This window comes from Poecilia formosa, unplaced genomic scaffold (genome assembly GCF_000485575.1).
Source record: "Poecilia formosa unplaced genomic scaffold, Poecilia_formosa-5.1.2 Scaffold130, whole genome shotgun sequence".
In the NCBI taxonomy this organism is placed as follows: domain Eukaryota; kingdom Metazoa; phylum Chordata; class Actinopteri; order Cyprinodontiformes; family Poeciliidae; genus Poecilia; species Poecilia formosa.
In genome coordinates this window covers 1399619-1414641 of record NW_006800069.1, presented here as the reverse complement: position 1 = coordinate 1414641, position 15023 = coordinate 1399619, and the positions used below count along the sequence as shown (strand labels likewise).

The 15023-nt window shown below is 39.6% G+C and overlaps 1 protein-coding gene across 1 annotated transcript in view; it reads left to right on the top strand.

Annotated features, from left to right (window-relative positions):
* Positions 1–15023, top strand: part of shroom4 (shroom family member 4) — a 69123-nt gene that overhangs the window by 20575 nt on the left and 33525 nt on the right. Inside the window, exon 2 of the mRNA XM_007561742.2 lies at positions 3924–4075. Coding sequence (XP_007561804.1) covers positions 3924–4075 — 152 coding nt within the window. The remainder of the gene's footprint in view (positions 1–3923; positions 4076–15023) is intronic.

Sequence of the window (15023 nt, the reverse complement as noted above, 5' to 3'; positions counted from 1 at the left end):
TTTATAAATCTTCAAGAAATCTTTAAAGTGTACCAGGTGTGTGTCTTGATCCACAAGGAGGCGATAATTCACCAAGTTGCTAACTAGCATGAGGCTTTTCAAGGCCAGGTTGAGTTTTACAAAACCATCATAAAAAACTGGGACTGACCGGTCATCTGTCTCTGTTGTTTACAGTTCGCTAGGAAACAATAACAAAGTGGAAACTTTAGCCATTGCTGAGCAAAGGCAATGTGCGTGCGTGCGCGCGCGTGCGTGCAAAAGAGGGGATTGGAGAGTATACAAGAGCTGAAGAAAGGAAAGAATCCATAATTGTGATTATTTTTGGTCAATACTGACATTAACATTGTGCATTTCATTCACCTAAGCAGCAAATTTCTGTTTCAAATTGGTGTCGACTCTTTGTTTTGATATGACTCTTTGATGATGGCACTTTAAAGTTAATTGAGCATGAACTAACTTTCTTCACGGTGCTCTTTGTGTAAAGTTTTTAAGGACTGGAGTTTCAGCTACACTCTGTTCATTCTTGGAATTATTCTTAGCAGTTTTACCTAATTCAGTGATGTTTAGACGTGCTGTTTTCAGTCTAACTGTTTACTAAATGAGTTTTTTTTTCTTTTCTTGATCAGCATTTAGTGAAATAAATAAAGACGTAAAAATGTGATTGTCATTCAACATTTTTATTTAAAGATCGTTGTGATTTTTAGTGGCCAATGTTTACAACATTCAGCCAGGAAATGGGCAGAGAGAGGTGGATCGGACTGTCATTTTACTGGAAATATTGATATTATAGCAATATTTTTGCTTGAAATGCCTTTCTGTGCCCTTGACGTTCTAATTCAGGAACTAGCATATTTAAAGATTTGAGCAGGAAATTCAGCTTTTGCCTCGCAAATGTTTTCCCACACCTTGAACTTTTCAACATTTTGCCAAGTTTTAACTAAACTTGGATGCATGTTATCAAGATTTTATTTGACAGACCCCAACAGAAAGCGGTGCATAGTTCTGAAACTGAAGGGCGATGGTGATTTCCAACTTCTTTCAAAGAAAATTAAGATCCGGAGCAACCCAACCGCCTTCTCGACTCACCTTTTGCACCTTCTGAGTAACTAGACACATTCCTGGATCCGTGAGAAAGGAGTGTCCAGCTCTGCAAAGTTATATCAACACATTTCACTTTTTCCCCCCCTTCTGTCTCTTTTTAATCTAAGACTCCTACATTAAATCTTTTTTTATTGCACGTGCCACCCACATGACCAGGAATCTCAGGAAAAAGAGTTCTCGGTGGGGTCTTCCTGGGTGAAGTAAAGGGCAAACAAGTAAATGGAAAAAAAAAACAAAACAATGACAGCTCATTTGTGGGACCCCACACCGAGTTACGGCAAAACCTTAAAAAGCGAGCTTTTTGTGTGATGTGAGAAGCTTACGTTTTAGCTGCCAGAGTTAATTTTATTTACCGGCAACAACTTTAAACCTCTCTCTGTTGGAAGTCGGACCTTGGTTTCCTGTCTGGAGGTGTTTGTTGTCGAGCGGCAGCAGCGGCTAACGACTTCCATCCCCTCCAGAGAAAACGGGGTTTTGGCTAATGACCTCATCAGATCGCACGTAGCAACATACGCGCCATAATCAACTCCATTATTACCACTCTCTAATTATGCCTCACATCTCTGCATGCTGGGGTTGAGTATATAAAATCCACAGGTGTGTGTGTGTGTGTGTGTGTGCGTGCGTGCGTGCGTGCTTTTGTTTGTGTGGGTGCGCGTGTGTGTGGGTGCGCATGTGTGTGGGTGCGCGTGTGTGTCGGACAAATTACAGCTCGTTCCCCTGAGGTCGTCTCCTCCCTTCCTTCTTTCTTCTCCGCCGTTTCCTCTGCCTTCTCTGAATTATTTGTTTGAGCCTCGTTACCTTCTGGTGCTCGTTTTACGTTCAGCTCATCCTGCCTCACCTTCGTGTGCCTCCATCCTCCCCCCCATGGTTTCGTTTCCGTGGGAAACCGATGGATTATTTTCTGAGCTTAACGGTACATTGATAGTTTTAGCAGGACCGGGATCTGACCCCCTCCTGTGTATTTTGTAATCTTCCACCAGCAGAGTTTATTTCGTTGGTGCTACATCTGTTGCATTTCTGCATAATGAAAGGTCATTTTATCGCTCTGGTGTTTTGAGGGTAAGTGTGTGTGTGTGTGTGTGCATGTGTGAACAGTATTCCACATTATGAGCAGCGATAAACAGTCGTCCACTGAAGCCCTTTTTGGCCTCTGGTTTGTTTTTAGAGTGAAAAGCTCATTAGAAACAAGTGAAAATAAACACAGTCGAATGCCTTTGACTCAGCCGGTGCCCTTCTTGTGTGTCTGTGGCTTAAAAAAAAAGTGACTGGAAAGGGTTCAAAAACAAACGGGTTAGAGTGCTTTTTATGTCGCTATGTTTCTTTCTAACTTTGCTTGTTGCTGCTGTCCTCAGTTATAAACATGTTTTTTGTTTATTCCACTTTAATAATATCCATACACATTATTTTGCAAAAATGAATGAAAACCATTTTTAAAATATTTTTTGTGATACAGATTTCTCAAGTGTTTATAAACCTCTGCTAAAATACCGGTGCTGTCGTGTTTTAACTTTTGTACTCCATGTTGAGCACAAGTGTTATTGTGCTACTGTTTTATTTTCATATATTTTAACTATATTTATTCCTAATCAACAAGACATATCAAAACAGAGAGAAAATATTTACTGCTGGAAAGTCGTTGCAATGAGCGCGATGTAGTGTTGATGAAATACAGGGTGTTGCGGTTCTGCATTTTAAAGCTGCTTTAGTTTTTTGTATTTTTTTAATACAAAGCCTGGATTTTGACAAAGAGTTGGATTCGGACTCAGTATTTGAAAATTCTCTTTCATTATTGGTAGCAAGGTGTCCGCACATCCTTAAAAAGTCTTAAATCCGTTGAACAGAAACAAGTTGACCTTAAATAAGTTAATCACAGGTCTTAAATGCTGTTGTGGTGAAACTATTTAATTTAATATATTCTATGTAGTTTTTGTTTTTCTCACAGGACTTTACTGTTGTGCCAAAATTTGCGTCACACATACATTTTCACTGCGTTCTTTGACTCAACGTGGTTGCAGTAACTAGCTGCTAATATTCCCTTGCTAGCTAGCTTGAAAAGGTGCAAATTTATCACCAGTTGTTCATCTAAGCCATTGGCTCACTTCTGTCTCATGGTTTCCTTATTTGTGATTTTCTTTTGTGCGTTTCTGTCTTCAATCATATTAACAATGGTGTTTATATTTGAGTTGGTGGAACCCTCAGAAAACCTAATGGGGACATTTCTAGTTGTTTCTTAAAGTGAGTAAAACATTTTGTGGCTGCGGTTTGTATCTTCAGCTTTTTAGTGTCGCACTTGTTGGGTTTTCGTTGAATCTTCCTCAGTTTCACCGCCTGTCTGTGATTCTGTCTCTCTGGATTTTGTTCAGTATCTCTTCTTGTTGTGTGTGATTTATGTCTGAATTTAGCCTTGCTTCACACTGCAACACACCCATCTTTTTTTTTTTTAACTTAAAACCAGTCTAAAACATCCCAGTAATGCATTAACAATTCAGTCCTCACCACTGAGCCTAACACACTCTCACACAGAGCTTGTTACGAGGGAATGAGACGGGGTTTGTGGGATGTTTTGATTTGGGCTGTTTTGGAGATGCTCTCTGGGGCAAGGTTGCCATGGGGACGGAAACAGTTTAACTAAAAATGTCTCCAAAAACAGGTTTTAAAGGAGTCGTTGTCCTGACTGCTCCATGGGATCGTTACAGGGCTTTTTTTTTTTTTTTTTATCTTAACGATGAGTTTCTTCTTCTTTTTTTTCTTTTTCTTTGTGTGAATGTGCCCTTGTTAGCCTTCCAGCTAATTTTCCCGAATCTCATCTTTGTCTTCAGATCGAGGATGGAGGGAAGGCCGCGCACTGCAAGAGGCTGAAGGTCGGAGATGAGCTCATCAACATTAACGGCTCTGCCCTGTACGGCAGCCGACAGGAAGCCCTCATCCTCATCAAGGGGTCGTACAGGATACTGAAGCTCACAGTGAGGAGGTAAACACGCATTCAGAAAGCTGGAGCGTTATTCTAACCGTCTAAAAGGGAGTTTTTGGCTAACAGAAATAGATGAGCCGCAGTCGCTTTTTTTTTCTTCTTCTTCTTCTTCCCTTGTGTTGACGTTGACTCACGTCAACACAAGACAAAGGAAGGAGGACGTGATCATCCGCTTCCTGTTAGGATTCTGTTTGCCAGACACATTTAAAGGAAATCTTAGTGGATACCATGTCAGGTCGGTTACTAACCAAACACGTACTGTCGGCCGGGATTCTGTGGTCAAACGTTTACTCGGTGCTCTACAGTTTCCACTTCAGTCCTAGAGGTGGCGACATTGGGCTTGTTTGCTTACTGCTAATTTGCAAAGATAAATGTCAGTTATTTTATTTATTTTTCCTGACCTCGACCCAATAGAACAGTTTTGGAACAAGCTGAGAGTCAGATCCTCTCATCCAACATCAGCGTCTGACCTCACAAATGTCCATCTCCTACACCCTGATGAAACATCCCGCCTGCACTCTGAGGTCTTCAGGCTGTTAGTTTTTAGGCCTGGAGCGGATCGAGCCATTCAGACAGCAGCTCCAGCGCCGTGCGTCTTCTCAGACTCTGGTTGATTATCTCAAAAACCAACTGAAGACCGTTTCATTCAAGCAAGCTTTTAATCAGACGTGTTGTTGTGTCTGTTTTTATTGCATTGGGTTTATATCCCTATTTCTTTATTCCCTGTTGCTGTTCTTCATTTGTGCAAGGTTCTACATTTATTTACGTTTCCTTTAGAGGTTTACAAGAAAAGTTTCCAACAGTCATCGCAACTTTTCTGCAAATCTGTATTTCCTGCTTTTCTGACTCGACTGAATTTTTGACTGGTCCCTTTTGCCTCCATTCTAACTGAACTTCATGTTTCGCCTCTTGAAAACCGAACCTGCAAGATAAAAGCATGTGTGATGCTAAACGTCTCATTTTTCTTTTTCTTTTTTTTTTCCAAAACCATTTTTAGATGCTCTGTAGAATTTCCTTCCACTGTGTATATATTCAGTCATCGGTGCACTTCCTGTGTCTCTGTTACTTTATTCAGTCATTACAGCAGCAGTAGGACGATGATGCAGCATCTTCTCAGGTAAGGAGGGATTATAACTAGATAAGAAAAAGAGAAATGAAGCTAATTCAGCTTTTTTTTGTAAGACCATGTTATGGCAAAAATAAAGCTTTAAAGAATTCAAAACTTTGATATACAAAACTTTGAGAAAGGTGCCGCACATTCTTAAAAAAAACAAACAAACAAGCAAACATTGCAACAACCTGGAGGGACTGCTCAATAATAAAATACCAGCTACTGTAAATGTTTACAACCTGCTAAACTAAACAGCAGTGAGGAATTATTAACACAGAAATATAACTGCGTCATCTTTAGCTAATCCCAGTTCAGCTAAAACTGAACCCTGGAGCCTGAGGCTGGAAAAGCTGAGCCTGTAGTTCCTAATGTGAAATTTTCTTATTACGGGTGGGGGTGGAGGGACACACCTGCATCGATTTAAACTTAGTTTAGCACACGGTGATTATGATTCTTAGTGATGCATATCAATAACTCCCATCAGTTAAATCCTCGATTTAAGCTTCAGCTTTTAAACGTCACGGCCGGCGAGTCATTTAGGGTCTGCTGGATTTTCCGATTCATAGTAAGTGTGCTAACAAGTTTGCTTGGTACAGGATGTGAAAGTGTGTTTTCCCACTTCTCACATGTTGAGCCTCTGTTAATATTTTTGGCTCTGGAAGAGAAACGAACAGCAGGAACATTTCCACACTCTGAATATATGTATGTATATATAAAAAAAAGGTCCAGTTGGAATTTCAGCCTTTAATTAGAGGATGTGGGTTAAACCGCCATCGCCGATCTGAGGTCACCTAACAACATTTCCACATTTACAACCGCAGGTTTTAGATGAACTGCAGGAGATTTTATTTTATTTTATTTTTTTACCTCTTCCAACAGCCAAGAAGTTGATTCAGTGTTGAGAAATGTTTGAACAAACGAAGGCAGATGCAGCCTAATGCGTTTTAAAGTGTAAAAGGATTTCTAGAGAAATGCTGGAAAAACAGTGGGCATAAGTTGGTCAAAATATGCAGCGAATCCAAGAAACGTGAAGGAAACATAAGAACTAAGTGGGTTAACAAACTAAACTGGTTCCTAAACTTTGCATTATGGTGATATTATTTAAATATTTCCTGACTTTTTGCACATTTCTGCGTCAGGTTTTCATCACTTAAAATGCTGGAAAACAGAAGCGAAACCATGGAGCCTTTGTCCCGATTGAAATTCAGCACCGTGTGTAAACACTTCGTGCCTCTGAAGAGAGAGGAGATAATCCCAGCTGGATTAGGTCGCATACGTGGTGTAAAAGATTTGACAGATTCTTCAGACAGCCCTCTGGAAGCAGCGCCTCTGGTTCTGGAATCAGGCACGGCATCTGCAGGGAGGTTTGGTCTGTTGAAGCAGCAGTAGCCGCACCGATCTCAAATGATAAGAATCCGCAGGATGAATAATTGGTGGTGATTCAGACGGTAAACAGACAGAAATGAGCCTGAGGAATGCTACTAGTTATGATGAGAATGTCGCTCTGTTACTCATCAGTGTGTTACAGTCTGGTGTGGAGACTGTGGGGGACTTTCCTGCTGCTGGGGTGTGTGAATGTGATTCATATTTAGTTACAACTCCAAACGTCGTGTTTTATTGGAGCTTATGTGACAGAGCAACACAGAATAGTGATTAATTGCGAGTTTGACGATAAATTATCTACTGTGTTCTGCTTGTGAGCATCAGTTTTCAAGTCTTGCCACTGATCTGGACTTTGACTACGCCGTTTTAACATTCTGCAGCTCCTGCAGAGTTACCAGGACTCCAAGATGATTAACACTCCCCATGCAATTTATGCTAAAGAATTACTGTTTTAAGATGCAAAGGTAAAAAAAAAGTTTTTTTCTTCAAATCTACGCAAGGATTTTTCACAAAGAATGACAGTAATAGTGTGAGGACAATTCTTTTTAATAAAGTCACATGTCTTTTGGTTGCAAAGTATTTGGTTTTTGACATAATTGTCGATAAAAAAATGTTTCCATTGCTTTTGTGTAGTAGTTAGATTCTCTTTATTTTCCCACTGTTAAAACTATACGAAACAAAAAAAAAAATTCATTCAAAGAAATACAGCTGTAGATTTGGTTAAAATAAGACAGTTTGTGTTGTGTAGCTTTTCTCTAACTTTTGTTTAATCAACACACTGATGGCAACTTTACAACTTTTTTCACAATATTTTGTGACTTTTCTGTAGGAATGCACGATATATCGGCACCAACATCGATATTGGTCATTTTTATCGATCCGATAAATAAAACTAGGTCGATTTAAACAACCGACATTAATTTCCATCATGTTGTGTTTCGTATGTAGGAGGTTGGTCATGTGTTGTGTGCAATATTAATATTGCATCTAGATATTGGCTGAGATTTTCATATCGGTGCATCCTTACTTTTCAGACAAAAATTGATATTGAACAAAATTGAATTTTGATTTTTAAAGATTGGTGATCGACCAGTAAACTTCAATCGGTGCGCCCCTACAAATAACCAAATCTTAATTAGTAATTAGTAGGCCATGCCTGTCACAGTAAGTAATGAATCATTTTTTCGCATGCTGAATTAAAATGAACTCAGTGATTTCCTTTTACATTATTTACCTTTTTCTCGCTCTCTTTGTGCCAAAAACTGTTTGAGAGCCTTCATTCTGGTGCTTTGGTCTCAACTAGCCCTTTTTTTATTTAAGTTTTTCTCTTTTGTTAATTTCTTTTGGACATTTAAAATATCTTCCAGTTTATTAGACTTTAAAGCTTGTCAAAGTTAGAGAATCCTTGCATTATTGTGCCATTACCGTAACGTTACTTGAAAATGGTCTCAAAACAACGTTATCGCTTATCGCAATAACTTCTGGGACAATTTATCGTCCGGCAAAATTTGCCGTCGGGCCTATCGTGTAGGGCAAACAGCATTGCACTTTGACCTCAATTTTTTTCTCAAGTTGTATCATAGCATGTCTCTGTCTGGCTCCGAGTCGTCACCACGGCAACAGGAAAGCCTCCAGGACGGTGGGAGTTTTTTTTAGGCCAGCCTGCAAAACAAGCGGCTTGTTGAGCGATGATGAAACGCTCACATGGCGAACTCCTGGCTCTCGTATAGTTTTAACAGTGGAACAGGCTCCTGAGTCACAAACCAGAACTCATTACCGTCTGTTTTAATGACACGGGGGGAGGGGGGGCAGCCATGTTGGAACAAGGATGGCCTGTGAATGTATGGAGCTCCATGTTTCTTAACGGGACTTTATAAGAAATATGAAAAGATATGAGGAGTTATGAGGCAACGCTGAAGTGGAATAAGATACGACACTGTAATCAGTACGTCTACATGTCCATTTGAAACTTTATACACACACGAGTCATTTTGCTTCTTCGCCATAAGAGGGTGTTATTTATTGAGGTCCTCAACATCCTTTATACTCGGTGTCTCATCTGCATTTAACCCGCGTGTTTTTATCAAGGGTCTGTTGGTTTATGGCCACTTCCATGTCAAATGACCAAAGCTTTGATTGAAAGCAGCTTCACGGTTCTGTTTTCAGACTCTCGGCGGATTTGTTGTGGAGTCTTGAGGAAACTGGCCACTAATAGCTTTCCTTGTACTCCGTTTTACAGTGCACCCCTGAATAAATGGCCTTTTCAGCTGATGGAGCGGGCAAGAAAAAAAGCGGAATTAATTATATGATGTAAATGCAGAGGAAGGAAATGTGGAGCTGGCGAAGAGATGGGATTTAAAAGAAGCTGCTTTTGTGTAACGTTTCTGCTTCACGTGAGTCGGAGGCTGATCTGAGATTCAAAGTGGATTGTTAGAGTTACTAGTTAAAGTCACTCCTCTAACTTTTCTGAATTTTGTCGGGTTACAACCACAAACTTTAAAGTGTTTCTTTTATTTAACAGCACAAAGTGGTGTGTAACTGAAAACTGGAAGGAAAATAATATCGTTTTCCTTTTCTTAAATAAATTAAATATGAAAGTTGAGTGTTGAATTAGTATTCAGTCTCCTCTAAGTCAATGCCATTGAAGAAACATTTTGCTGCATTTGAACCAGATTAATCTAAAACTATTGCACTTGAGGATACATACACATACAAAATTTATATTTTTTGTTGAGTTTAATTTTGTTCTAAATATGTTGTGCTTTCACAAAATTTCGTTCTTTGTTTTTTGTTTTGTTTTGTTTTTTGAGTCAGTGGAAAGGTTTCCCCCAGAAAACCTGCTAAGCTTGGTGGTTGGCTGTCATTCGTCCAGCGGCCCATCATGTTTTTGAGTTAAAAAATGTTTACATTTACAGGAAATCTGAAAATATCACTTGACAACAATGTGTTATTGAAAGATTGAAAGATTAATACCTGATCACTTGCTATGAAGTCTTAAAAAAACCCTGGTGGGGGCTCAAGTAAAGCCTGGTGGCCCGCCAGGCTTATCATAAACCGGGGGAAGCCCTGCAGCATATTCCAGTTAACAGTTACTAAATTAATTGGTGATTACTTCAATAATCAATTAATCATAATTATTTCAATTAACCACTCAAGTCCTACTTGAAATCCAATAGAAACATAGAAGTTTGAATTTAAAACGACAGGAAAACACGAGGGTATTTCCATGATCGCTGTATAAAAAGACAGACGAACTGTAAGTCTCATTACAGGCTTTGTCATTGTTCAGGACATTATTAAGTCTCAAAATTACATCCCATCATGCCTTTGAGGGCTGCCCTCCTTTCTCAACCGTGTTGTTCGTGTTTTAAACAAAAAGGTAATTTAGCTCTGACTTACTGTACCGTTCTGCCAAAGGAAGGCCTGCAGGCTAAATCCAGCTAACCGCAGGAATTTACTGGCCTGCGCAGCAGTTCAGCGCCGGGTGAGACGGCATTGTGTTTTGGTCAGTTTTCCTTTTTTATTTCTCTACTGATGCTTTATTGGCATTTTAACAAGGCGGCTAAGGAGCAAAGAGAAGCCACACTGGTGTTAACCGCCCTTGTATTTCAGGCAGACCCTTCTTTTAGAGAATGTAGTGAAACCTGACAAACAAGCCGCAAAGAATACAAAAACATTACTATTTTAGAGTGAAAGCCTTGAGAGTTGAATGGACGCCACAGTTTACTTTTTTTTCCACCAGCAGAAAAGTAAAAGTTAGATACACAATTCAGGTCAGATTCTTTACTTGCTTTTTATTTGTGAGCGAAAGGAGCAGTGAGTTATACTCTAACATTAACATATGGCTATGAACTTGAAAACGTTTTACATTTTTTACGCTTTTTTTAATTTGTCCACTTATATTTGTTAGAGATATACAGTTGAGCCCAAAACTATTCATACCCTGGCAGATTTGGATATTAAAAATCCATCTTTTTTTCTTTTTTTTTTTTTTTTTCAAATTTTGTTTTTATTGGATAATACTTATACTAATGAGCTAATATTAGAATGGATAATATAAGTAAATTTCTATATATTAGAACTGTACAGTCAGTATATCTATTGCTTGAAATTAGAGCTGCAATAATGATTATTTTAGTAATCAATTCTGACAATTAATCGGATGAAGAAATTGGTTCATTTTGTAGATTTGTTATTTTACCACTTCAGCATTTTTAAGCAATATTAGAGATACATAAAATTTACAAGTAAACAAATAATTCATTGCCATTAAATGAGAAAATAAACCCTGAAAAAGGGAGAGTCTTTTGAATATCGTAATGCCCACCCTTGTACTTTTCCAATGGAATATCTTCACATATTTTTTTTGTCTGATGTGTATCTGTAAGGGGAAAAGGCTCTGGTCATCTTTGTTCTCCCAACCTGGAAATGTTCCTTCCTCAGTTCTTCCTGTTTTCTGAGACCCTTTGTTAGATCTGTTGTCTATGTCTCTATGTGTGCGTGTGTGTTAGCTACTCCAGTTGGGCAGCTATAAACACTGCAAAGGGGCGTTCTCCAGCAAATGTATCATTTCCTGTTCCTCTCAAAGTTTTCTCTCAGCACTTCCTGTCCGGCTAAAGTGCTGAAGAAATGCGTTTTGTGTGAAAAAAAAGCAGCTTTCACAGGGAGTGAACAAAAGACTAAACAGTTTGTTTATGGCTGCTGATCTGAAGAGGAAGCTGCTCTTTTTAGCTTGCAGGTGTGTATAACATGAAGGCTGCAAAAGCAGACGTTTAAATAGTTCCTTATTAATAGTTGCTCATTTTTAGCTTGCATGCTTTGGGTTTGTTAAACTACTTCTTCCTTTACACCTCTTAGGCTTTTCTAGACTCCTAAATTTGAAACATAAACCACTAAGAGGCATATTAGACAATATACCAGGAGAAAAAGAAACACATTTGTAACTTAGGTTGTATGTAGCTTACTAGAGACAAAATTTCTCAAGTTTGTTTCGATTTGTTTTGCTGACTCTGTGGCAAATATCAAGAATAACCCAGTTTGACTGAAAATGATATTAAAGTAGCTAACAAAATATTTTCCAAAGAGCTGTTATTGGTCAACTGTGTCTCACATCTTTGCTGTTTCTTTAATAAGTGACTGACAGACATAGCCCATCTGCAAAGTTTCCAGTCCTGGACTTGTCCATGTTGCTACACTGGGCATAAAATTGGTGAAAAAGCAACTGAAGTCCAAAGGAAAACAAAAAACAAAACAAATGAATCAAGAGCTGGGGAATGCTGAGCAAAAGCGCTTACAAAGAATACAAGACAGTCTGGATGCCTTAAAAACCCTATGTGATGTCTTCACAGTCTGTTAGCATGTTTAGCATTGCTAGCTGTAGATAGAAGTCCTTGTGTATTTAGCACGTGGACTAGACGTCTCAAAGATCATGAAATCAGAGAGAATATCTATCATCTCTGGTAAAAAGTAAATGTGTTGATTGTTTTACTTTAACTCCAAAAGGAGCTAATCCCAGGATAAAAGGCAGGAACCATCCCAGTCTGACCCAGGCTGGAGTTACGTGGCAACACGACGCGCTCACAGTGGCAGCAGAAGTCTGCGTGCAGAAATCAAAATTGTAATTACAAGAGGGATGATATTATGTTTGTCATGGCAGCATAAACTGCTGTTTATGACAAAGCTCTTTGATCTCAGCTCACTCTTTGATCCCCGTGCCACATTAGCTAAATGTTGGCTTTAGCCGAAGCCCAAACGAGGGAGAGGAAGAGCACATGAAAGGATGGAAATGGGGAAAAGTGGTAGAAAGACAAAGGAGCTAGCACGTGGAATTCTCTTAGACATTACGGCGATAAAATATCGACATGTTTTGACTCGCTGCCTTCCTCAGAAATGAGCACAAACACTTTCACGTCTTTTTGGCACTCAACTGAGGCTGGGATTTGTGGATGAACAAAATAAATATTTACTTCAGTTTCCCGACAGTTTTCAGACCTGAAAACAACAGAAGTACGTAGAAGACATGGTTGTGAAACATGAGAGTGGGAACCTTTGTCATTTTGACCTTAATGAGTCTTGAGGTTTGTTCACACCGGAGATGTCTAGCACTTTCAAAGCTAACGCTAGATTAGCTCATTTATGGCATGAATATGATGAGACCTCAAAGCAGACACAACTACCAGGTTACGTAAAGTGACTAGTAAAATGACAGGTCACTGTTGTTTCTTGACTGTGTGCTATAGTTACAGGTGTGCTATAATGTCTCCACAAACAACTTAGAAAGTACAAAGCTGGACCTTCTATCAGAATGTTTCCATGACTCAAGGACTAATGTCGCAGCAAGATCTACAGAAATTCATCCATTTGTTTATCTTTAGTCGCATTGATTACTGAAACCAGGAAGACGGAGCACATCATCCCATTTCTTAAGTCTTCCACTGGCTCCCTGTAGCTCAGAGACTATACTTCAAAATACTTCTGTTAGTTTATAAATCACAGAGCGCAACAAAATACATTAAAGATCTGGAAGGTTGACTTGAGAGGTCAACCTTCCAGACCTCTCAAGTCTTCTGGCCTTTGATTACTGGTAAATGGAAAACTAGTCAACATTTTTGCTTGATGATTTTGAATGGTGGCATTTAACGAAATGCAGTGTTTGGTGACTGCGTGATGATTTTACGGTGTATAACATTTTGAACAGCCCTCGTTGCTGAAAATGTTCCCCGCAAACAACCTTGGCCTCACTTTACCTCCCACATGTTCAGAAAGTCAGGATTTCAGCGAGTGGGATCCAGCTGATACCAGGCTGCCATCTGCTGGCTTCCCTACGGCTGGCCTTTCACTTTAAATCTTAGTAATTGAACCCATGAGAAGCGAAAAAAGGATGTAGCCGGGGTCCATCTAATCAGCGTAATCGGTAACAGTGAAGTCTGATCAGAACATCAAACTCCTGAATCGCTCCTTGAAAGATAAGCCCTCTCGGCTCTGATCCCATCCGCCGCTCGGCTTCACAGTTTGTTTGTGCTCATTTGAAACGCTTGTTTTCATCTGTTCCTCCAAAGCTTCGATCTCTGATTGTCCAGTGCTTCTGCCTCTGAACGCTGACTCACTCTTTTCTTCTTCTTCTTCTTTGTTTGTTTGTTTTGGTTTGTTTTTCTCATTAGTAAGTTGCTTGGGACTGTCAGGAGCTTTTTTGGCAGTAGACACAACACACACTCACTCTCCAACACACACACAAACATTCATCTAATTGCTTGGAATGTTATTGCAGAGAGATGGATGGGTAAAAAAAAGCTCTCATACACACACACACGCACACACACACATCCGTTGTTTGGGATTTTTGAACCACATGCTCCCTGGAGAACGGGGCATGCTGAGGTCTGCGGTGCCAAGAACCATGAAGCACAATAGTCTGCCCCCCCATCACTCCTTCCCAAGCTGAACAATAGACATTCTTGGCATTCCCCAGGACCTCTTCCTCACACACTCACAAACACACACACATATACCTTTCTGGATCCGATTAGAGGCCCATCCGTAAACAATTTGGGCCGCGCAGTACATCAGAAGTAAAGTGGACACTGAACGGACAAGAGCGTCTCTCTGCTTTCAATCATCTTTGCTGCATTAGTTCATTAAAAAAAAGATCTGATAAAGGTCTTTTTTTTCCCCCCTTCATTTAAATCTATTTCTGCTCACATTCTGATTTGTTAGCAAACAGGCAAAGATGGGACTACTGAGTTGGAGGGAGCCTGGCTTAACTCGAACCTTATGCAGCCTGTCCGGCACTTGAGATCGTCTTGATCAAAGCTGCGGCCAAATTAAAGCGATGAGAAGAAAAAGGGGGTATGCATCAAGATACCTATTGGCCTGGGGCAAAAGAATTACTAATCAGGAGTTAGCGTTTAAGTCCACTGTATTGCAGAGCTTAGTTTGGGCTTACTTTAACTCCGTTTTTATTCAGGAAGGTGCCATGTAAGCGGCATAACAAATTGTTTTTTATTAAAAATGCATCTCGTCTGTAACATCACAATACCCTTTCTGTCTTTCACTTGTTGCAGCTGCTTGGTCAAATCTTAAATCTTTTTAGGTGTTTTGCAGTGTGTGAGTTGTTGTTTAACAAAAACCTTCAAGTAGAGACTATAGACGGGATTTCCCCAGAAAACTTCCTAAGTTCGTTGGTAGGGGGCGCTAGGGTTGTCATCCAGCAGCCCATCATGTTTTTGACTTTAAAAAGAAAGTTTAAAGTTGACAGAAAATTTGAAAATTATGTTTTTTTGGAAGACGTTAACACCATCTATAAAGTCTTTAAAAAATACAGATTTAAAATAAATAACTTGTCATTTTATTCACTGAAGTTGTCAGCATGTAGACTGATAAAGGCGGGCAGAGGTTACAGAGTTGCGGTGAATAAAAAAGTGACACCAGACCTCCTGTGGTCACATACTGACCATA